This window comes from Echeneis naucrates, chromosome 21 (assembly GCF_900963305.1).
Source record: "Echeneis naucrates chromosome 21, fEcheNa1.1, whole genome shotgun sequence".
NCBI classification, from domain to species: Eukaryota; Metazoa; Chordata; class Actinopteri; order Carangiformes; family Echeneidae; genus Echeneis; species Echeneis naucrates.
The window spans coordinates 11164792-11189482 of record NC_042531.1 but is presented as its reverse complement, the minus strand read 5'-3'; the positions used below and the strand labels follow the sequence as shown (position 1 = coordinate 11189482).

The 24691-nt window shown below is 41.1% G+C and overlaps 2 protein-coding genes across 3 annotated transcripts in view; both read right to left on the bottom strand.

Moving 5' to 3' along the window:
* Positions 1-109: 109 nt before the first annotated feature.
* ifih1 (interferon induced with helicase C domain 1) lies at positions 110-9936 on the bottom strand. Of its 2 annotated transcripts, XR_003842365.1 has the most exons (17): positions 9434-9936; positions 8931-9102; positions 8600-8722; positions 7998-8063; positions 6142-6377; positions 5301-5511; positions 4082-4299; positions 3562-3663; positions 3348-3471; positions 3047-3262; positions 2323-2579; positions 2064-2213; positions 1815-1976; positions 1528-1721; positions 1315-1408; positions 1094-1182; positions 749-890 (listed from the first exon to the last, which is right to left on the bottom strand). XR_003842365.1 is itself a non-coding variant. In XM_029530557.1 (16 exons), exons 1-16 carry the CDS (start codon positions 9866-9868, stop codon positions 693-695), a joined length of 2958 nt encoding a protein of 985 aa, XP_029386417.1. In that variant the 5' UTR covers positions 9869-9935; the 3' UTR covers positions 110-692. The 2 variants fall into 2 exon arrangements, 1 of the variants encoding a protein (XP_029386417.1); XM_029530557.1 differs by lacking the exon at positions 1094-1182 and having other exon boundaries at positions 110-890; positions 9434-9935.
* Positions 9937-13069: 3133 nt separating this feature from the next.
* Positions 13070-24691, bottom strand: part of kcnh7 (potassium voltage-gated channel subfamily H member 7) — a 29563-nt gene continuing 17941 nt past the window's right edge. Inside the window, exons 8-17 of the mRNA XM_029530807.1 lie at positions 22691-23090; positions 22256-22455; positions 22109-22111; positions 20633-20885; positions 18080-18285; positions 17702-17789; positions 17376-17537; positions 15597-15753; positions 13678-13858; positions 13070-13357 (exon numbers count right to left, since the gene is read on the bottom strand). Coding sequence (XP_029386667.1) covers positions 13070-13357; positions 13678-13858; positions 15597-15753; positions 17376-17537; positions 17702-17789; positions 18080-18285; positions 20633-20885; positions 22109-22111; positions 22256-22455; positions 22691-23090 — 1938 coding nt within the window. The remainder of the gene's footprint in view (positions 13358-13677; positions 13859-15596; positions 15754-17375; positions 17538-17701; positions 17790-18079; positions 18286-20632; positions 20886-22108; positions 22112-22255; positions 22456-22690; positions 23091-24691) is intronic.

Below are 24691 nucleotides of genomic sequence, written 5' to 3'. Positions count from 1 at the left end.
CTTCAATTCAACCTGTTTTTCTTTACCTTCCCTCTGTCAAACTCACCATAATTACAATTTTTTATATATAATAATATGCATTTTTTTCACTCAGAGAAGTAGTCTCATAGATTGGGAAACATTTTTATTCTGGATTAGCCATTAAGACTATAAATAAATAAAAGAATGAAAGAAAATTAAACATAGTAGACAGTTTTAGCACATGAAAATTTACAGGTTTGTAAATGTCCAAGGCAATCAGATCACGTCTCTTCATATAAGGAAACAGGACGATAATAAGTTCTAAAAATAGCTCACCAATACTGTTGGGTGTCATGGAAAATCATCAGCATCTGTTTGTCTGCATGTGTGTTGACAGGTAAGCTCTGAGGGGCTATCACAGGCACAGTGGCTCCTGAGACCTCAGGGGTTTGGGAGGAAATTTATTTATTTTCTTTTCTCCAGTGTTCAAACAGAGATGAGTTACATTTATCTATGACTGCTCAAGTTGCTCAATTTCACCAATAAATTCAACATGTAGTTTAAAACACACCAAAGTGAGATTTGTGCATTGACATCATCAGTAAGACGCACTTGCAATGTAGAGGACAAACATTATGTGTCGCCGTCAGCATCAGTTACTAATTTTAATGACCATTTTGCAGTTAAAATCATGAGAAATCAGCCTTTTCTTATTTCCATGTATTTTGTGTTCATGCTGTCTCATCGTCGTCGGATGACTGTGCCACCCGCCTGGCATGTTCAGCGTAGTCAAAGGGAGAAAACCTGACCGGGAGCTCACTCCACTTGGTGCACTTTCCAATCTTCTTCTCATTGATTGTCACCACAAAGTTTTTCACATGGAGGCAGGGGCACTCGATGCTCCGGTACATCATCATCGAACCCCATTTCTGCGATGGAGGAAAGTGGTTTAAAATGTTAAAGAGACGCAGGCTTACCTAATAAGTGAGAAAATGTTTGTCCAAAAATGAATCCTTCATGAATGTTCATGTAATTACACAGGGCAGTCGTGGACTTTCTGGAACTATGATTCGTGTGGGTCATGCTCTGTCCCACAGTTTATTCTAATGTTAAAGACATGATCTTGACTCACTTCCTCCTTTTTTCCTCATTCTGCTGAAAAATCCAGCTGTACACAATTATAGTTTGGTTGCTGCCATGCTGAATGTGTCTTCTCTAGTGCTTGGAAATACAACAAATACAGTTTTTTTCATTTAACCTTTAAGATTGTGAGAAAAAAAAAATCCTCTACAAAGTCTCTACTAAAAAATCCCCAAAGCTGCAAATCAATTAGAAAACTTGAAACCCATTTACCTCTCCACATTTCTTGCATGCTATGAAGCCACTGGTCTCACAATCCAGATGTTTCTCTTGAAGAGAGGTGTTTTCTGTTTGATTAAAAAGTTCACTGTAAAAGAAAACTGTTGAATTAGCTGAATAAAAATAGCGGCACAGAGATTTTACATCACTGAACACACATAAAGGTTCCATATGATGTAAAAGTGAATGTCAGCTTGTGATTTGTACCTAAACTCTGGTGTAACATTGACCCTGTGTACGCCTGCGATGATCTGGATGTCTTCTCCTGTGCAGACGTACAGGCTGCAGCCTCGGCAGCTAAACTTCACCTTAGATGGGTTCTCAGTCTTTATGTCTTTATGCTTCTTCTTTGTCATCCTCACCTTCTTCTCCAGTATCGCCTGCATCTGAAACTCTAAGATCTGATGAAAGGGAAAAAACATCATTAAGAACTCCCTTACAGCAATGAGGAATTCCCATTTGTTGGGAATAAAAAAAGATTAACGTGAACACACCTGCTGATCATATTCTGCTTGATCTAAGGTTCTGATTTTGTCAATGGCTTTGTGCATCATATCCTTGCGGTACTCGTTGACGTACTCCTTTCCAGCCACCCCAGAATTCTTTACTTCCACCAGAGTGTAAGAGCTGTCTTCAGCTCTTCCTCTTCCTTCAGCCTGAAAAAAGGTAATGACGGAGTCAATACTTACGACAATAATCCTTGTTTAAGACAATGGGGCCATTTTGCGACCGACATCACCGACCTGGATCATAGAGATCTCGTTGGTCACAAGGCCATATCGGATAACAACATTGCACGACGGTATGTCCAAGCCTTCCTCCGCCACCGTGGTTGCGACCAGCAAGTTGATCTCACCGTTGCGGAATTTGTTCAAAACATCATTTCGCTCAGCCTTTGGTTGGTTAAAACGAGTTTGTGTTATGATGCTTAGGTGAAAATAGGTTTAAGTGCTAAGGATGCTCAAATCAAATTTAGCGTTTGCTTGTGTGATATTCACTCACAGCGGTCATTGGTTTAACATTACTCTGGTCTCCTCCTCCGATGACATACGAGGCTTTCACTCCAATGTCAGCAAACTTGAGATTCTCCTGGATCCACTGGCTTAGAGCGATGGCACTGCGGCGCGTTTTGGTGAAAATTATCCCCCTGGCCTCCTCCCTTGTGCTGAACTCATGTAGAATTTTACTTTGGAGTTTTGACAGGCTGTCATTTTCATAATCTGGATTCTCTGCGAGCATCTGCAGTTCTTTCTTGTTCTCTGCAGTACATAGATTTGAAACAAGGAGGCAAATTCTTGAGCTTGGTTGGCACTTGAATTAATTTGCTTTCTAGCTAAGAGTGAGATGATAAGATTGATAGCATTCTCATATCAGTTTGGTTATTTCATAAATATATGGCTATTAGCCTAAACATTAGCCTAACATTAGCCTAAATCCTGCTGCTAGCGCATTAATTTGCTTCTGACCAACAAACAGACAGGCTGGAATATGAGAAATCGGGTGTGTTTAAACTAAGGTTTTTGTAGAGTAGAGGTCAAGAGGTGCCGGTCAGTGGATTTTGATAACTTTAGATAAATCCAGTGTAGCTCTTTCCCCAATGTTACATTCAAGAGCGCTATCAATCTTTATCTAAATAAGCACTCTGAGTGACAATGCTGAGGAACATTTGAACATCATCAAGTCAAGTGTTTCCTTGTTTTGTTGCTGTGACAGAACACTACACTACCTTTAAACAGATTGAAGAGGAATCTCTCAGTTGCTGTGATTTGTACTGCCTGTTCCCCGTCTGGGGATGTCTTTTTCTTTATCTCCTCCTCATGGCTGTTGTTCAGAAAATTGAAGGCATCACGCATTCGAATGGTGTTGCAGAGATTCAGACCCTCGTTGTACAGATGAAGATGCTCGGCGCAAACGCGTACTTTGTGATCCTCGTCCGTTGCAGCTTAAAATGTAAATTTGAAAGAGCTTTTAGATCCCAGCAAAACAGATTGTTTGTAGTTAACTTGTGAGTTATAGATTTTACTCACCTTTTACTTTTTTTTGAACGACCCACTGTTCATAATTCTGAGAGCCGAGCTCACAGTTGGGATTCAGCTCAGCGTGGGTATGAATGGCATTCATGATTTTCTTAATGACATCACCAAAGGGATCCTGAAAAATGTTGCAGTTGGATTAAACACAAGTCCCTTTAAGACTTTCCTTAAAAAGTATATTATAATGATCTCTTGTTAAATAATTTACTGCTTTTCTGTCTTCCACATTGAGAGTTTTCTTCCTTGGCTCCTTTTTGTACGCCCCAAGGTTTCCCGTCATTATTTTGGACGCATCTAGGTTTGCACAAATCTATGAAATGGATACAGATATATCATGTTAGAACAACATAAAATGAAACTATCACACCATTTTTTCTAAACGTTTGCACGCCCAATGCCGAATTAAAAAATCAAAAAGGGGGTTTTGTCTTCTGGGGCAGTAGGAAACTTTATGGCTTTGAGTGGAGAAGCACTGTGGAACATTGGAAGCAGTTTTGCTGGGTGAACAGGAACTTTGATGACTAAGGCAAAGGGGTGGGGGGGGGCTGGGTTTGGAGCTAGACAAGATGAAAAACAGAAGCTGTTTATCAAGACATGAGTGTGCTGTAGGTGTGGACACAGTCAAAGCTGTGGAATGTGATCCAACCCAATAGATTGTTGGTGCCATTTTAGATACACATTCAAAGGAACATTTTTGTCTGCACAAGGGAGCTGACAGCGCTCTTTACTTGCAGGATGTGATCCACTGCTTTCTCCAGTTTTGAGGCTCCCCCAACCCCTGGTGAGGCAGTCAGGCCCAGTATCTGAGGGAGGGGCGTGATCTCCTTCCCTTCCTTCTTCAGCCTTATGTTCTTGTGCTTCTGCTTCAGGTAGCGCATCATTATGTGGTTGTAGACTCCTCCTTTCTGAGTGTGGTGACACTCGTCTATTATGATCAGTGTCAGATCTACGTGAGCAGAGCACAAAATAATAGACACGTGAATTCTTTGTGGTTGTTCAGAACAAATGCATATTTTACTATAGAGTCATAATTATTGTATTTAAGTGGGAACCCCACACTAAAACCAAAACAGTTGCTTAGAGAGATGACTACTTGCTTTTAAGACAATAATATTTACATTCTTTTTTTCTTTTTGGCATTGTAGTATCATCTTCAAAAGACAAAATTACTGCCACCTTTCTCAAACAAGCATAGCTATTTCAGTTTTATTTATTTAAATTTCTTGAATAAATAGAGGTGACTTATCCTCGCAGATTACAGCTTCTCTCTGTGAAAGAGATCCTCCCATAGCTACCCACTTTTCAGGAAAATTTAACGCAGCAAGCCACACAAAAACATATGCTAGAAAATGTCCAGTTCAAATCAGCTTAAGCTACTTTCCTTTAAGCAAAACTTACCTTTACATATTCAAATGTGTCCCTGATCAAAAAAAAAAGAAAAAAGAGGGTGGAGAGAAGCAGCTTGATGTACTGTGGGTGATACAAGCTCTCATGTGAATTTGATCAGCCACACACTGATGGCTTGAACAGACGTGTGGCCTGGAAACCAAGCGATAGAAAAAAACAAAAAGAGTACAGCCTTTCAGGCGTTTCAACAAACAGCATATGTTCCACCGAGGTGGCTATTCCACCTTAGAGTGGTGAGTGCCAACAGGAGTGAAGAGCAGAGCTGGATTACTTTGACAAGATTCTGTCAGGTATTATCAGGGGAGCTGCTGCGGAGATGAGTCCTCTGAATGGTTTTTTATTCCAAAACCTGTCAGAGTCTGGGGTTTAAGCCTGGACAGACTTTAGCTGGAGGTTTCAGGAGGGTTTCTTTAAAAAAAAAAAAACATTTGGGGATGTCACGGCCCTAATCAATTTAGTATTTGCATACGAGTTGAGTCAAACTAAATATGTATATTATACAAAATTTTACTAACTTAAAATCATATTGTAAAGCCATACCACTTAAGTTCACCCCGTCATCTTCTCCTTTATTAAACCTCTCCAAGTAGTTTTCCAGAATCTGGGCTGTGCATATGATGACATCATTTTCCTTCACAATCTTTGTGAAAGAGATCTTGAGCTGGCAGTCTCCGCTGACTCTCTCCACTTTGTATGTTTGCTTCAGAAATGGGAAGAACTCTGTTGTGTAGTGCTGCTCAACCAGAGGAACCTGTAAAACACCGGTGCAAATTTTTACTTTGATGTTGCCACAAAATCAAGAAATGTAACGCAAAATGGATAAGAAATAGCTGCACTATTTTGGCTGCTGCAAAGTTCTCACGAGGGTTTGTTCATAATCATAATAATTGCAGTGTTTATGAGAAAGAAGATACTTTTTTTTTTTTTTTTTTTAAACTTTGCCTGAAGTGTGGTTTGAATTTACCATTGGAAGGGATTAGGAGATTGTATTGTTGGTTGTTTTGGAACCAGGGATGAGACACAGTGAGCCAAGTTATTGTTCTGTTCTTTTTAAGAATCTAAGAATGAAGCATAATGAGTCACATTTCTCAAGTTATTATTAAACTTAGCTAAATAGTCTCATAGCTGTAGAACCTTTAATCCAAAAAGGGGAGTAAAGAGTTATGTTTTTCCAGTACAGAGCAGATCATGCATGTGCCAGATAGTAACAAAGTGCTGGGTTATATCTAAACCTTACGGTATGCAATTTGTGGTGAGCTGACCCACATGTGTGAATGGTCTGGAAAATAAAGTGTTTTCTTTGGCTATGAAAAGGACAGAAGTAGGTTACAATAATAGCGCAAAGCAGTAAGTCAGGTATTCTAGACTTGGGTTGTTGTACCTTGTTCACAAGAACAACCACTTTTCCTGATTGTCCCTCTGCCCTCCTGCGCTCCAGATGTTTTTTGGTAATATAAACTGCGACTCTGGTTTTCCCACTTCCTGTAGGGAGGCAGACGATGATGTTTTTCCCCTCCAGGGCAGGGCTTGCAACATCCATCTGATAATCCCGAAGAACAATATCAGCGTTTTCTGCATCTCTGGCTGCTGCTGCTGCTGCTGCTGATGATGCTGCCGCTGGTCAGACAGACACAACATATGTCCATGTCAGCAGCCCACAATTACATGCATTACCAGCAGGAAAAGGCTGTGCTCGTATTGTCATTGTTGGTGTTTTGGGTCTTGTAGTGGAATGTTTTCATAATGTTGCTATTAAAGTGTCAAAGTAAACATATAAATTACACACCCAGTTCTGGACCTGCTGAGCACTTCACAAAACCAACATGCTGTAAGCTCTGCCTGGAGCTCCTTTAAGAACATGTCTGGGATATTTAAGACATGAACACGATGCAGTACACCTACAGCTGGACCATTTTTCCTTTTTCCAAACCATGGAATTAAAAATGATGCCAAAAACTAATTCAGGAATTCACATGAACCAATTTGAGCACATTTTACTGCCTGAAATTATCGCAAAATAATCTAACATCAGATGCAGTTTTTTAAAAAGTTAACATCTGTATATATTTATTATTCATTTAGACGCTGTCAAATCATTTGGGAGGTTTCATTTCATCCACTGTCTTTTTGTTTTGTTCTTTTAAGGACAGCAGATTTATTATGATCCCGTCAGTAAGGTTTTAAGTCGTTGGCAAGCTTTAGCTCACTTGTTCTGTCTAGGGATAAAACATCACTGAGGAACTATGCACAATGTGCACAGCCCCCCCCCCCCCCCGCAACCTCTTTCCCCTCAGCTCCAAGCTCTACATTACCCCCTCATTATGAATTCAGATCCCCAGAACATTTTTTTTTCTCTGAGCAGACAGCTTTTAATTTCCATCTCAGACTACGCCGGAGGTTAAAATGGTCTTTCAAGTTACTACAGCAAGTAAATAAATGTGCTGATGGAGAGATAGAGCTTTAACACAATAAGAAGTAAACAGTGGTCACAGTGGTCCTGTGAACTTTTACCAGTGTTTCCCACACATAAGATTTACTGGAGGAGGAAAGTCAACAATCAACCAGAAAGAACAAAAAGCTCACGGGCCAATTTCTTAGTGGGAGTGAAAGTCTTGGTTAATTTGTGACTCTTCTACACTTTTCACAGACTGATGGGAGTGTGTAAACTATGCACTCTTTCAACAACAATAATGTACATTTCCTAAATGAACATTCTCATTTCTTCATCTCTAAATATTTTTAATTGTCTCGTTTGTCAACCTTATGTGCTACTTCTCTTCAATGGGCTGGTTATTACTGAAGCAACATTTCGGTATGTGGACATAATGTCAGCAGAAGACTTTGCATGGTAACTATGTGGAAAGTGATGATGCTGAGGCAGGAATTTTTTAAATGATCAAAGGAATTAGGGAGGCTATAAACTTAGAGAAGCAGAGGAGGGCCCCACTGTGCAGCAGCTCAAATTAAACTTTTCCTTTACATTTCTCTACAATCCACAATACAGAGTCAGCATGTGGTTTTAATTTGAAGTGCTCTCTCGCTCTCCTCTTTGGCCTCTGTGTGGTTCATCATGGTGCACACATGGAACATATTCTTTGGTGCAGGCAGGCAGGAGAAATGTCCACTTGTGACTCACTACAACTCCACATAATGCCTTCAAGATACTTTGAGTGTTTGGTGTGTGAACAAGAGGAAGAATTTTTACATCGGGGTTGAGGAAAGCTGAATCAGTCCCACCTGGTTCTGAAGGCTCCAGCCCTAACGGCAGTTGTTTGGATTCAGTGCTCGCTCCATTGTACAGGTCTGAGATGAAAAAAATCACAGTCAAGAAAGCTGGGTAAAGAAATCTTTGCCCACTGTTCACCCACATTACCCCTCCACAAAATATGAAAAGCTAATACAATAGGGGGAAATGGAATCTTTACATTTTGTGGCCTTTATTACCAAAAGATGTGCCGTGCAGCAAAAGGCCTTTGTCCATACCTGGCCCAGGCTTCACAGGCCATGCTGTGAAGGAAAGCCAAGGAAAGGCCATGTCTGAAGGTTATAGTATTAACCTTCACACGTGAGCTTTCCTTTTTACAATTCTAGCGCACAAGATACAATTTTAACATGTAACACAAAACCTTGGCACATAAAATGAAAAATCTCCATGGACAAATATGATGAGAGTTGAGATCCTGCCAAATGCACATTATTCCACATTCAGCTTATTAAACTTGTTCAGCATGTACAAAATAGGAATCCTTGATTGTTATCATGCATTCTGACCGAGCTCTTTTTTTTTTTGCATGAATAATTGAGCAGAGGTAGTGGATGGGAAAAAAAAAAGACCAAACCTGTGTCTTGAGGTTTCTCTGTTATGTTGATTTGCACAACCTCTGAGGGGTCACAGCTTTCAGCGGGTTCTGTGACTGCTTTGCTTCCTTTGACTTCATCTTTTGGGGAGGTAAGTTTCTCATCTGAAACCAAACGATAAATACATGACAACAGTTTAATTTTAAATTGCCTTGAGGAAACAGCTTTGCGTTTATTAAGTATTCACATTGATAGCTGCTGACAACAACAGTTAATGAGCTGTAAAAAAAAAAAAAAAAAAAAAAAAAAAAGGATGATAATCACACATGCAGTGTAATGAGAGAGGTGTGTGCTTCAGTAAAAATGAGTCACCTTGTTTGTCACAGTCAGGTGATCCTCCAGTCAGCTCATACAGGTTCTTGTGTTCCGTGTCCCGCAGAATTTGGAGAAATTTTGAAAACCAGCCTGGTTGACCTCTCACGATGCTCTTCAGGAGTAAACGGGCTCCACCGATTGGCCCTTTGTTTGCTGTTTCAGCATTTATCTGTCAAAGGGAAAACAGATTAAATGGAGCATTCTGATCATGCAACCAGGGTGTAGGTCTCTGCAGAGCAGATGCATGCATGCCTGCCATCTTGTGGTCAACAACCACAAACGCATCAATTGAAGTTGAATTAGAAAAAAGGGGGCTGAGAACACAGACTGCATGCTGACGGTTTGTGGAAAGCATCTGTGTCTCTGCTGAGCGCACAGTTTGGGCCCAATAAGCTGCCAACATCTGTCTGCGTTCATAGGTCAGGGCTTGATGAACTCTAAACAAAATCAAGACAAATCGGCAGTGCTTTGACAGCTCACATTCATGTGACTGTACTTACAATCTCAAAGTCCTCCTGCGGGAACAGCAACTGAGCGTAACAGTGCTCACACACGTCCGCAGTTTTCATGTTTACCAGACTGGGAGACAGCAGCTCGATGAGGCGGACGCACTGGTCGTTCTCTCTCTCCACTTCGGGATCCGGCAGGTTGAGCTGGATGTAGTCGGCAGCATAGGAGCAGTCTGAGTTCAACAGGGCGTCAACGAAGGCCGTGAACCAGCCGGGGCTGTGCGGCTTCTTCAGGACCGCGTCGATCAGCAGGTCGGCGGCCGCCGTGTTGCCGTCGCTCCTCGCCTTTTGGCTGATCAGCGACTTCCGATCCGGTTCGAGAAAATGCACATGATCCAGAACCCGATCCACCACGATCAGCTCTCGGAGCCTGGGCCTAAAGTCCTCAATGACGATCTCACACATCTGATCCTTGTCGGACGCCATCACGGCACCCCTGACAGTTAAAAGCAAATGACGACTCACTGCGATTAAAGGGGGGAAAGAAGAAAGTAATTCACTTTCGTTTCGTCAAAAAAAGGAAAAATGGGTCGCCAGGGGTCAGTATTGGACCGCAGTGGGTCTATTTTACCTCCCATCGTCTCCCATATTTCACTGAAGCGCGCACAGATGTTTAAACTGTTACAGACAGATGTTTGACGGACTTTTGTTGGGCCCCAGCTGTTAAGAATGAGATTATTATGTGTAATTACTTGCTATATAATAATTGTAGGAACATAAAGGCCTTACACATTCACCAACACTGGTGTTTTCAGCTGTGGATCTAATCTCTCCCATGTTGCATCTGTCAGGGGCATTTGAACACATGAGCCATTGTTTAGGGCCACTGATTTCACTGATTTCAGTCTTCAGTCAAGGCCAGTGTCGGCTTAAGGAGCTGCAGTTCCTTTCACTGCTGCAGAAAAAAGATTGTATCATTAATAAGACAAAATTAATGCCAACAGATATTTATAACAGCTCCAGTGTGACATTACGTAGTCCTATTTTAAATTCATACTGCCTGTTAGTCTTTACTCCATAAAGAAATGCAGTCTGTCTGTTGTAAATTTGGCCAAACGGTTTGAAAAACAAGCGAAGCCACTGACACAACTACAATTGTGTTTTACTTTATTGCTCCAACAGCCTCAAAACAAACATATGTGCAGCTGTTCTGCTAAAGATTTTCTCTTATTTACTCGGTTAAAAAAAAAACTTTTTTTCTTTAAATACACCTGGCAAAAGGATTTAATGTGTTTAATTTCTAATAGCTGTCTAACAACATACTGTCTCTAATGTACATTGCCAACAAAAATAGTACAGGGAAAAAAATATGACATGGTGTTGAATGGTTAGTTTGGATTGGTTGTATAGGCACAAGACCCTCTCTGGGGCCTGTTTATGCACAACCCCCCCCCCCCCCCCCCCCCCCCCAAAACTCTCTGCCCAATACACCCTCTACATGCATCCTAAAAGAAACACGTTTTCTGACATCATTTTATATTGTCATGTGCTACTTTGGGCTTGTAAGCAGTGCAAAAACAGTGAGTATATAGATTATAAAACACATGCGCTGCCTTGTAAAAATGCCCACATCATACTTGTTTGTCGGAGGCCCAGCTCTTCACTCTCACACACAAATTATGCCCAGACAAGCAGGTATGATGTGTTCTGTTGGCTTAATGAAATAGAGCAGGCGCACATCAGTGATGGCAGAAATAATGCACATTGTTTGAAGAAGAAAACTACAGTATACTGGATACTGTACTATATATTGCAGTGCAATTGTCCATAACCCCTGAGTCACACTTCAGAGAAGACAGGCATACAACGAAGGAGAAGAGAACTGCTCTCACACCTCTGTAATAATGCTGTATTACACTAAAAGCTGCAGAAAAGTAGCTTGTGTCATACTTTCCTTTGCAGACGCAGACTCTCTAAGAGGTAGAGTTTGCCTCTGTTCTGTACACAGGCTTTAGACTCTAATAATTTCTAACAGCAACTGCTGACGGTGTCTGTGTTGTCCTGGATGTTCTGTCACAACAGAGAAAATGCACCGCATGAGTTCCTACTTATGGCCTCCCCGCCCCCTCAGTTTCAGGAGCCAGGCAGAGTTTTCAGCCACTGGGGCTCGGATTGCGTGCGGATCTTTTTCCCCTCTTAATATTTGAGGTACTCGCATCAGTCGATGGCAATGAGGACACAAAAGCACTGCAGCACCCGCCCCCCCTTCACATTCTCACTTTCATGTCTCAACTTGCACTTACGAACTGCTTCGACATCAGTTAGGTTTTTGTCCATTAGCTGCCATAGCTGCCTTGGTAACAGCGCTGATCTTCCTCCAGTCAGCATTTACAGTGCTTCATTGTGGCCATGCCAACTCTACTTGTCTTTATTGCAGTCAGCTGCACTCCTCCTTCTCTAAGGCCACTTCGACAGTGAGTTGTACAGTCGATGCTTGCTGTTGACACTTGAAATCTTTGCTCGCTCATTTGAACACATTGTTTTTGGCAAATATCTGTCCAAAGAAAAAAATGATGTTAACTACAAAAAAAATTACATCAGACACTTTTCCTTACCTGTCTAGCAGCGTCTGATTTATTATAATTACTACAAAAAATATTGCTTTAAACTGACGGACTGCCACTTTATATTTGCTGTGTTGTGGCAGTTTAATGCGCCTGATTTTATCCATGTTTGCAGATGATTTATTTTTATCTTTCTTCTGGCCAGTGCCCAATACTCAGAAGAGATCATGAGACTCCAGTGTGCTGCCTTCACCTTCTGCTCGAACAGAATGGATGGATTTTAGATTTGTTGTTACCATAAGTCTGTTTTGTCTCCTATTGCTTCCTAGATCCTTTCCACGCACAGTCAGCACCTACAGGTATGTTCTCTAGGTCTGCAGCTGACGGCAGGACGAGACCTTGGGTGATATGATTGGCCTGTACATTTACCCAAGAGTGTCTGGACATTGTGGCCAGCCTAGTGTGAGGTAGGTCAGTCAACTCCACTGACTTTGCAAGGTAACAACTGATGGAGAGAAGGTCAAGGGTTGAACGTCAAGCGTTCTTTATGGCTCCATGAGTTAACTCTTGGTTGTCTTGTGGATTGGTGCGTTCATCTGTCCACTTTGGTTGTTCAGACAGGAATGAATACAGAAACTATTAGATCTATTAGAGCATAAAGCCTGGTTAGTAGGTTGGTTTGTTGGTAAATGTAGCTAGTTCGATTACCACCAGGTGGAGCCCTTTAACCAGGACCGGTAACAAGAATTTAGCTGGTTCATCCTGATTGATTGGGCATGACATTTTGAGTGAGAAAAATGAGTCAGTGATGGGGATTATAATTCAATCAGAGGGCTCCTGTATAGCTAGATCTATTGTCAGGCTATGTAACCTGTCATTACACTGATAACTGCAGAAAACACTGCCATTGCACAGTTAACTGCAGACAGTGTTAACTTCACATGCATAATGAAAAAAAAAAAAAAAACATTTCTTATATCTATTACCAAGGCATTGCAAATCACCAATACAGAAGTCTGCGCCAGCATGCTGTTAAAAAAAGTCGATACTTATAATAATAAGTACTTATATAATAATTACAGCATTACAACCCGGATATTAGAACACTATAATGCTGGAAGGTTTATGGTCCTGGGTCTGAAACAGGTCTATGTAGTCCGGTAGAGTTGAGGTTGGCGTCAGAAGGGGATGGGGTGGAAGCCGAGGAAGAGATGAAAGAAGCTTCAGCTGGAAGAAGGATCAGTGCAGACTGCTGATGCCCTGTGATTTGTTGCCGCTGCTGTTGCGGCTCTCTATGTCTTTGTACAAGGAGTGCTGTAAGGCTGTCCTCGATGGGGGCATTCATGTTGGCCAAACTTGACAGAGAGTCCTTGGATTCCTGAACGGTGCTCTCCTGTTTGTGGTTTGGGCCCTATCAAGAAGAGTGACAGGATAAATGAAGTCTGGGGGCCTGATGGGCTTCTATCTACAAGTATAAGTGAGCCAAGTTTATCTATTCAGTGTTTTTACTAATCCAAGATGTTGTTTAAACTAGGTAACCTTGGCAAATAAAGTTTATCTGACTGTAATATCATTAATGCTGAATATTAAGCTTGCTATAAGAATGGAGAACAGGTAAATTGCTAAAGGTCATAGAAGACCATGGAAAATATCCGACACAGACTCAAATTTTTAACTCTGATTATCCTCCCCCCAATAAAGCAGAAGGAAGACGTGAGATAGCACCCTTACTTGACTGTCTGAATGGCTGAAAAAATGGCTTGCAGGCATAGCAGCTGGCTGAACCTTCACTGCAGGTCTGTGATAGTCTGGACTGGCAGTCACAGTGCTGTAGGCTGGAGGTCCCAGAGTAGGCTGCCTCTGTAGCAGTTGCAGAATGGTCTGAATATCCGACATCAGCTGAGACTCCAGCCTAAAAACAACAGCAACAAAGTGAAAAAAAAAAAAAAAAAAACAGAGGAAAGGATTAGATGACTCCATTCTAGCCTGATTGCAGCCAGTTTTGATCATTTAAGGGCTGTAGACACACTCAGTTGTGCTTGACTGAGCACTAGGTGGAGCTTCTGCTCCTGAGCACTGGACAAACAGGGATATGGTGAAGGTGTGGAAACATATTTTTCTGGAGTAGCAGACAAAAGATGCTGCTCTTGCTAGGAGCGATAATGAGCTTTGTGTGGGAGGTGTGAATTCAGCGTTTACTGGGGAAATGACTGTATCACACTCATTTGGTCAGTCTAATGATGATTTCATCCAAGCTCTATATTTAAGGCATCAAGTAAAATTAGATAATGCCAAATAAACTTAATTACCTGCAGCCCATTTCATATGCACAGACCATGTCTGATGGGCTTTTTCTCCTGGATTACTGTGTTCCTGCAATCAGCTTGGAAACACGACGTACAAATAAAAGCAGCAAGAGTAGATATTCATTGCAGGAACAGGAAAAAAACATTTTTGGGGAAGACTGCAATACTGACATCTTTTTCCCTGTCATATTCTTTCAGACTAGTCAAAGCCACAAAAACCCAAAATGACAGAGAAGTGCTGCTCATCCTGCAGCCAGCTAGCATTAGGGTTAAAAAAAAAAAAAAGGTGAGCGCAGTGGATAAAATGTCTTATTTGTGCCGAAAAAAATGAGCCAGCCCCGTGTTTCAGGCACCCTGATGCTGTCTGTGGTTGTCAGTAATAATTCCAGCTAAAAATACCACCTGCTGTTCATTTGTGCTTCTATTTCAGACGGCCTGTTGGCTGCAGGTGTGTCGGCCAACCAGTAAGAAAATAACACGACTAAAATGGAATGTGTTCTTTCTGGAAAGGTACTTCGGCGTTTATTGTTTAAAACAGCCTGCTTTGCTAGAGAGTAGTGTTTTGATTGAAAATAATTTAGATTGTTGGCGTTCTCAGTCATTTTCATTGTCCGTACAATAAAGTCACACAAACAAAACTTTTTCAAGTTTGATATGTTCCGGTTCTACAACAGTACATCCTGTTTCCAGCAGATCCAGCCTCCCACTCCGAGTCCAGCAGCAGGCTCTGCCAGCTAGTTGCCTTCCCCCACCTACTCATGCACATTAGCAATTGAACTACATGCTGGCAGTGATAGCAGTGGAAGCGTAGCCTACTTTTAGCAGTGTGGGAGGTGACAAGTTTAAAAAGTAAAGCTATATAATAACGCTCTATAGTGCTTAAATTATTGACTGAGATGAGATGGCATTTCATGAGAGTAAATACAAACTTTACTGTGCATCCACGGTTTTCTAAGTTTTGATCAAAATGTCATTCAAAAGTTTGTTTTACAATGTTTGCAGTGGTTGATTTTTCACTGCCATTCATGTTTGTGTGTCCTTTACTTTCCAGATTTTTAATGGACTGTGAGCACGGCATGCTGCCTTCACTGTGACCGTGCAAACAGTGGCAAGAAAGGGGAGCAAAGGGAGTTGTGTCACAGCCAATCAGTGTACACAGAGGTGCATGACTCGACTGTAGCAGACCAAGTGCTTGCATGTGGAAGCAGCACGCTCTGTCAAATCTTGCATTCTTCCACAAGTAGGCTGGACGAAAATAAGATGGATCATTATTGGACACAGTCCCCACTGTGACAATGTGGTGTGCTGAGGATGTGCGAACCATATGCTGACTCCAATGTGTACCTGTTCAGGTGCTCTTGAAGCTGACCTAAGCGCTGGTCTACCTCTCCATACGTGATTTCGCTGGGAGAGTTATTGTCTTCTCTCAGGTCCTGGAAGTGTGCTGACTCATCCAGGTAGTGCGCAGGTTTCTTACAGGCCCATTTATCACAGCACAGATCTGCAAAGCCAAATCAACACACGTGATTTACATCCTCACATGTAGGTCAGAGCAACCTCATCACTACGAGTAAAAAAAAAAAAAAAAAAAAAAAGAAGAGAAAGAAAAATCACCTCAAATAGAAAGTAATTAATCTCAACAAGATGCTGTGTGTAGGTTCTTGGTTGTAATTTAACAAGCCCTTGTGCTGGGAGAATTGTTAGTACAATGTTTTCCAGTGGCAAACTAACCCTTCTGTTATCTCTGCTTGGCACCTGGTAGTATTCAGCTTGTTGTCCAGTGATACGGGTTGAGACCCTCTTGTGATTGTAAAAAACACAGATGACTATACCTATGATTACACTATCTTGTGCAACAGTCTGTGCAGAAAGCTTTGTGCTATCATGATTAGCTGTATTGATATGAGCATCAGTTTTGTCCGTTCAGTGTGCCTTCATTATGGATGGTTTTTACTTCCCATGCCGCCTTATTTTCATTTGTCGACCATGCAGAAGCTTTTTTCTCTCCATATTTCAAACTGTCTACTGGCTCTACATGGCGGCCTCTCAAACTTGTTGATAGATTGTGGTCTGACCATACAAACACTGCGTTTTCCATATCAGATGCCTTGTTATGGGATGTGGACAGAGGGTTCAGTGGGTGTTAGAGCTTTTAGCCCAGGTTACAGCCCAACATGAAGGGTAGTGACAGTCTGAAATTAGCACCGAGTTGAATCACTGATCATCTCGATTATGTTTGCTGTTCTGTAGTCAACTCTCTGTTGGCTGTAGTTGGTATGTACTCAGGCGTGGACACAAAAATATGAAGCTATTAATAGCAGCCTTTGTAGGCTGTGCTCAATAATTGGATAATAACTACATCAACTAATTTTGTGAGAACTCAACCATTGAATTTTCCCTCCTTTCCTCCCCGGTGCTGCATTCACTATGTGAAAGAAAAGCCGTCAGTGTTATAACATATAACCACTCATTCCTAGTAGATCACTTTAATATGTATTTGATTGTTTACTCTGCGCATGTTAAGACAGAAAATCAACTAATAATGATAATTGTCCAGAGTCTGTCTTACATGGCTGTGCTGTGTTTGGTTAACAAAGGGATGGATTTGTAGCCTTTGCTTTCACCAAGGAAAGAACTGCGGCATAGTGGTTCACACTGTTGCCCTACAACAAGAAGGTCATGGGTTTGTTTCCCAGTTTCTGTGGAGAGTTTGCATGTTCTCCCTGTGCCTGTGTGGGTTTCCTCCCACCGTCCAAAGACATCATGTTTGGGTTAATTGGTGGCTCTAAACTGCCTGTAGGTGGTGTGGAGTGTGAGTGGTTGTTGGTCTCTGTCTGTCTCTGTGTGTTGGCCCTGTGATGGACTGGTGACCTGTCCAGGGTGACCCCGCCCTCAGCCAGTGTGAGTGGGATCGGCTCCAGCACCCCTCGGATACGTGGTAGAAGATGAAAGAAATGTCTGGATGCTTTTCACTGGTCTTTAGGTGCTGCTGGTGCATTAATGATGCTTCATTGACATTGCCTAATAGTTATTATATATGTATGTATATATATATATATATATATATATACACACAAAGACATCATTGTAGGCTAAATTCATTTCTAAAGTGAGATAGATTACCCTCAAACGACGGGCTTCTCTCCAAGCGGTCTCTGACAGTAAGATCTGAGTCCAGGTGTGGAAGAGTGGGTGAAGAGGGACCCAGGACTCCTGAACATCTCTTTAGGCACGAGTTGAACTCCCTCTCCCTCCCCACCTCTTTAACCACTTCCTTGTTTTCGCCTGCATAATGGCAATGAATATAGATTAATGAAATAACACGGTAGTCCACTCCACAGAAAACACTTTTCAGCTTTCATAGATCTGTGAGGAAGAATAGACCGAGGACATATCTGCTACCCCACAGCTGAAAAAAACGGAACTTGCGTAAATTAGTTTCGGCTTACCTTTAGATAGATCTGGTGTGAAGGAGATTCTCCTTTTAATGCTTTTAGTGCCCTCACCATCTGAATCACAGTCTTGGGAGCTGGAAGCCTGCAAAAATGCGAGTTGAAATCTAAAAGTTAAAAAACATGAATGTGATACATGACTGAAACTACGAATATTGTTTAACGGCCTGCAACAAAGTGTTTGAGCTCTGGGTTCAGTTTTCATGCTAAATTAGGTGCATAACCTGTGACCAGCTACTGCTTTGTAAAATGAGATCGCCTCCCTTCTGCACTTTCTCAATGAATTTGCCACTATATATAGGATATATACAGGAATTGCAAAAATAATCATGACAACACTCAAGTTGTAATTCAAATCAGTGTAATGTCAGTGACCGTGGCAGACTCATCTCGGAGGTTGAAGGTGAGCTCCAGGTTGTTGAAGAAGTGGTCAGCGAACTCTGGGTACATATCTAACACCTCCAGCAGATCCTCTCTCTGAATGGTGCTGAGGTCACAGTAACTCAGAGCTCGCACATCAGCGTTAGACTTCCCAGGCTTGGCAAACAGATGGATCATTTCTCCAAAGATGTCATTTTTTCCTGGTAGTAACAAAAACATAAATACATACAAACACACACACACACACACACACACACACACACACACACACAGACAGACAATTAATCATTCACTGTACAGTCACTGGGAATGAAGAAAAATGTTACCTGAGAAGGCTTCTGCAGGTTTTCATGCACATAGTAGAGAAGCGTTTTCCATTTTGAGCGCAGATTTATCTAGATATTCCTCAGGCTCTCACTAAAGGGCAGCAGATGTGTTTGTTTTTGTGGACAATGAAAATCAAACAGGCTCTCCTCTTTGTGTAGATATTCTCCCAAGGCCTGTGCATCAGTTGTCTTTCTGTCTCTGATCCATTATTGATGTTGAGGGATAGCTGCCAACTCACACAAACTTTGATGTGTGAGGAAAAGGAGCATCTGATTGTGACTGACCCACTTTACACGTGTGTAATTGAAAAGGCTATCACACATCTATAATGGCTATCACATAATGATGCCAGATCTTCAGTAATTAAAAAAAAAAAGAAGACTTTTCTCTGTTAAAATGAGCATCTCCTGTGAAAAGGAGGTCCAGTTTAAAGGCCATCTAGACAAATCCCTTTGTTGGTCCCTGGGTTCACTAAATGCCAACACTGTAAGCAGGGGTCCAGGTGAAAGAGATATGATATGTTGGCAGCCAGTGTGCCTTTCACAGCATGCACCAGACACCTTTCCAGCACAGACAGCAGCCACACACAGAGCGGTGCATATCTCACAACACGCAGCTCTCACCACGAGGATTTAGGTAGTCGTTAGCCTGGATGGCTGTGCGAGAGACTAATTCCTCACCTGTGGAACAATGCTATTAGCCTTGTTGGACCCGATACCATTACAAGAGAAAAATGCTCTAACATTATTGGCCGACCATGATCTTGTTACAGGCTGAGCCACTTTGGTTGCGGATAACAGACCTAGCAACATACAAGTTGTTGCGAATTGGGAGAAAAGTGCTGATGGAGCATTACAGCTGTATCAAATACAAATGGGATGATCTATCTATGAGATCAGTGACTTTCCCAGTGTGTTTGTTAATTTTTTGTGTGATGCAGCAGCTTTTGCTAAGATTAAACCCCATTCTGTCAGGTGCAGCTTTGGAGAGCATTCATCTCATGAATAACGGCAGATTTAATCCAGGCTTGGCCTGCAGCACGCAGTTGTGGTCTACCCACTAGAAAAACATAAATACTTTTTATTCTAATAAGAGTAATGACTATACCGTATTTAGTATCACTATATTACGTAGGCACATTAAATCATATTTAGTGCAAGCTGTTTTTTTTTTTTTTTTTAACTCTAAATTGTCTGCCATTTTTATCATTCCTGTTTTGCAGCATGAACACATTTCCCTGAGCTGTCAAAAAGAGGCAGCTATTTCACCATGGTCTTTGAAATTGCCAAACAACCTTTCATGGAGCCACTTAATAGAAATGCCAGAGTCTCCAACCTGTCACTGAACAGCGCTGCTGCCCAGAGGACATGAATGGGGAAAAGGCAGGCACACCTTTCTATTCTTGTCATGTGCGTGAACATGATTTGATGTAGTTCCTGTAATGACTTGGAAATTATTCATGTTGAGAAGGATTCAGATTATAACAGTTTATTCTTTGATGTGCAAACAAATCACGTTGAGCCTCTTTGTGGGAATTACTGTCTTAAAATAGTTTAACTCAGTCATATTTTCCCAGTGGGGAGATGCACGGCCTGTCTTTTTTGGAGCTTATGGCAGCAAAATCTCCACATATTTGCAAAAATCAAGCACTCCCAGGAGAAAAAGTGGTTTGCTCAATTCAAATATTTCAAACTGTATGTATGCATTAGCGTACATTCTGTATTTCCTTTTTGCCTGACACAATCTAAAAATATCATTAAATCTGCCTTGTCTCCAAAATGACAATGTCTTAAATTCACACGTTAATATCATTGAAACCTTTCCACGAGCGGTTATAAAAAGCTAAATGATTCCAAACCAGCATCAAGATTTGTCTGATATGACGATGAAGCACCCAATATCAGATGTCTCCAAAAGCAATGGAATAAATGTCTCTGACATTCAACACACAATCAGCAGAGATACCACCAGGGAGGTGACTTTTACCATTGTTCTCACCTCCAAGTAGATAATAAAGGTTCTGAATGCCACTAAAGGTGAAAATAAAAGAGTCTATCTTGGTGTTTAGGCTATTCTGAGCAATTTCAGTTTTCATAAAGGATATACATCACATGCCATCATCAATTCCTCAAAATTTAGGCAATGTGTCCAAGTAACGATAGAATTCAATGAATGTGTCAATATAGCAGCAACACAAAACCAGTAAAGTGTTGTATTTACCAAGGATGGCAACCACAATGTCATCTTTCAGGATCTCAATAGAGCCGCGGGACAGAAAGTAGAGAGCAGTGAGCACGTCACCGCTGTGGACCAGGGTGTCTCCAGGAGGGGCATGAGTGGTTTTGAAGCGCATAGCCAGGGCCCTCAAGCAACCTTTGGTGGCTCCCTGGAACGCTTTGCAGTTGTGTAGGAGATTCCTGTTGAGGTGAAGGCAGATATCTGCCTGCAGGCACTCAGGAAAACCTTTTAACACCTATGGTGCAGAGAAAATCTGTGAGTAAAATGAGCTAAGTTTGATATTCTCAGAGAGGAGCATTTTGGGTAAATGTTCAGCCCACCAGTGGACACTGTGAGCAGCGAACGTGACATTTACAAACAGCAGTTGTAACTAAACTTGACAGACAAACAGCACAGAGATGAAGATGTGACAATAAACATGCTACAGTGTCACAGATTCATTAAACCGCCAAAAACATCTTAGGGGTCCCAGAGGAGAAACATTTAGACACTGTCATTGTTTATTATTCATTTACACATATGATAAAGATGGTGCAGTTGCTGACAGAAATGTGATACGCAAAAATAACTGCCACTTGGATTTATGTAACAACCCCCTGAGCTAAACACGCAGCACAATGCCTGCTCAGTTTTGGCTTGGGATCTTATTTTTTTCTGAACTCTCAATGCATAAAATCAGATGAGGGGGAAGTGTATTGTGTGATAAATCCGAGCAAGAATGGAGCCACCATTTTTATACCCTAAAACCATTCATTTGCCAGAGCCAAGGAATAAATCCAGACTTTTGAGGCATACATCCATCTTAAGGGAAAGAACTGACTGCATGCAATATGATTAATGTTATTATTAGCATAAAGTAGAAAAGCTGAATTTTCCAGTTTCACCTGTTCATGGGGGATAAATGGCATCAGCTAACTGCTATATATTAAGGTAAATACATGGTTAAGCACAAAATTAGTTAGTAATTACATTGTTGTAATTATTCTTAATGCTACTGTCAATAAAACTGATTTCCATTTTCTTGTTGTTGTTGTCTTGAATCCATTGATGAATGGTGACTGCCCAGTGTGCCAAACAGTGATATATTTGTACAGCACATATCTGTGCGTGGCTTTCTTTTCAATTCATGAAAAACTGCATTTTACTCATTAAAAACTGCTACAATAGCAATTTATTTACTTGAAAACCTAAGTAAGAACAGAACTATGCTGTATTTGTGCGATCAAAAATTTCAAAATTTATTACAAACAAAATTTCAGATTGATATTAGACTTAACAGTTGCCTAATGTCAGTACCATTGTTCAAAGCATACTGATTTGTTGCTGATTTGTTTTTAGAGCTAAAAGAACTAAAGGAACAAACATCATGCATCACTGATGAATATTTTGAATATTATTTGTTTTACATTTGTAAAAGTAAATTCTGCCATGAAAATAATGAGAAATATAAATATATACCTCCTGCTCTTACCAGTGCAGAGATGTTAATCCAGATGAAAAGCAGACAAAGGACAGAAATCTCTATTTAGAGTATTGCAAAATGATGATGAATTATTATTTACATTTAGTTAAATTTGCTTGCATCGATTTTTTTTTTTTTTTTACCGTGTTCATGTCAATGCCATTGGTGTAGGTCCATGAATGCTGGAAGTACTCCTCTAGCCTTTGCCTCAGCGGGTTGGGAATCTGGTGAAAGCGAATGAACTCCTTGACCCGCAGCATTTGAGCATGATAACGGGCCGTACCCGAATATAACCTCTGGATGATGGCGGACACGTTTCCAAAAATGCTGGCATACATCAAGGCTGAAACAGAGACAGTGATCAATAAATGAGGAGAGCTACAATCTGCTGGCTCTAGTTACACGGGCAACTAGAATAAATATGGGTAAATGCTGAATTACTGCACACATAGAAAATGTGTTATCCAGAAACTGATTAAAAGAAACTTATGCAGTGGTCTGTGCTTTTACAAATAGAACCATAATAAAGTTTTGCAAGGAAAAATTTTTTTTATAAAAAAAGACCAAAACATACTTACAGCCAATAAGCATTACACAGATGGAAAAAATCTTCTCTGAGTTGGTGTTCGGAGAAACATTTCCAAAGCCCACGCTGGTCAGACTGCTAAAGGTGAAGTAAAGTGCTGTGACATACTTGTCCTTGATAGATGGACCAGAGCTGGGATCGCTGTAGTTGTATCTCTTCCCTATGGACACGCCCAGGTTGTCTAGCCAGCCAATCTTGTGCTCTAAGTAGGGCTTCTCCACGTTGCCAATGGCGTACCATATGCAGGCCAGCCAGTGGGCAATAAGGGCGAAGATGCACATGAGCAACATGAGGACTGCAGCTCCATATTCAGAGTAGCGGTCCAGTTTTCTGGCAACACGTACCAATCGCAGGAGCCTAGCTGTTTTCAACAAGCCAATCAGAGTCGTAGTCTAAACAAAATATACAGGACATTTCATTAGTTTAAGCAGTAGTGGTCTTCATATTAATATGACATTTCACAACATCTTAACGCAAAAACCTGCATCTTATTTCTGTATCGATCTGACATTCTCTCATTGAAAAAGAAATCTGTTGCACATCAGCCAACAACAAATAAAAGCAGTGAAAAATTAAGAGGTTTATATTCCTGACAAACTAGAATAATTAGTTTCATCAACCGTGGGAAGAACAGAGAGAAAGAGAATATCTTCACAGCACTTTGGTCAATTGCGAATGAAAAAAAATGTGTGAAGATGTGTGCTCCCTTGAAGTTTGTGGCTGCTTTTGTGACACTGAGAATCACTCACCATCACATTAACATAGTCACTCGTCTCCATGACAGAAAGGCCTGAAAAATAAAGCTTTCTTCTTCCGCATTCTGTGTCTTTCTAATACCTTTTAATACTTGTTAAAGCTACAAGCACAGTACAGTCTAGTTAAAGTTGATTTCAGTTTTAAATGTACCTGTGCTAGTTATATTAAGTCATTACTTAATATAACTGCACGGCCCCACAAGCCCCTCCCCACTGTCTCTCCCTCTCTAATGGGAACATCACTTACAGGTTCAAGTGGGGACAAAGCACTCAACTTTTTTTCCACTGTATTTTACAATGAAAAAGCTCTTGTTTAAAATTCTATAATTATTATTGGAAACAAAACACTGCTTGATGCCAATTTTTGAATAATACCCCTCACAGCATGTTCAATCTCCTGACAAGATGAAGTTGTTTTGAAAGCAAGCCCATTGAAAATTATTTCAAATATATTCCCTGCTCCAATCAGAAGGTTTACTTAAGCGCTTGTAGGTTAAAGCCATCTTATTAAGCTGCTAAATTAAATGAGCCTTGTGGAAACCATCTGCCGCTGCCTTGGCTGCTTTTATTTTCTGAATGATGCGGCTGTTGAGCAGGACTTTGCGTGCTCAGTCTGAAAAGTATATCGCTCAACTGGAGGGTTATATTTAGAAATAATGCAAGATACATTCGTTAAGATACATGTTATCACATAATATACCAATCTGTGCACAGGCCACAGAGGGAAAATATACGTTTTCCACTGAAGATAATCTCCAAATAAAAATCAAATTAATCGTTTTAAATGGCGACAGAATATGTTTCACTCATTGTGCAAGTTTTCACTGACTGATTTGGTGTTACAGGCTCTAGTGTGAGAGACACAGACGTCCATCTCCTGTTTGATTTGCTGTGACCCACTGAACTGACTCAGCAGTGGCAACAGCAGCAGCAGCACTGGTGGAAAAGATGATTATGGTTTATAATCAGGAGCTTTTCTGGTGTAATGGAGGGCCTACAAAGCACGATAAAGCACAGAAGTGGATCCAGATCCTGAGGGGGACATATCCTACCAACAAACAAGCCAGGAGGCCTGGCAGCCAGCCTACCAATGGCCATCTCACATCTGCATGTAAGCTGTGACACAGCCCCGTTGGCCTGCTCCTCACATAAATGCATCATTGATTGCCATTTGGTAAGCCATTAATCCGTGGTAATGTATTCTAGAATGAGGGCCATTCAGAAAAAAAAAGAAAAAT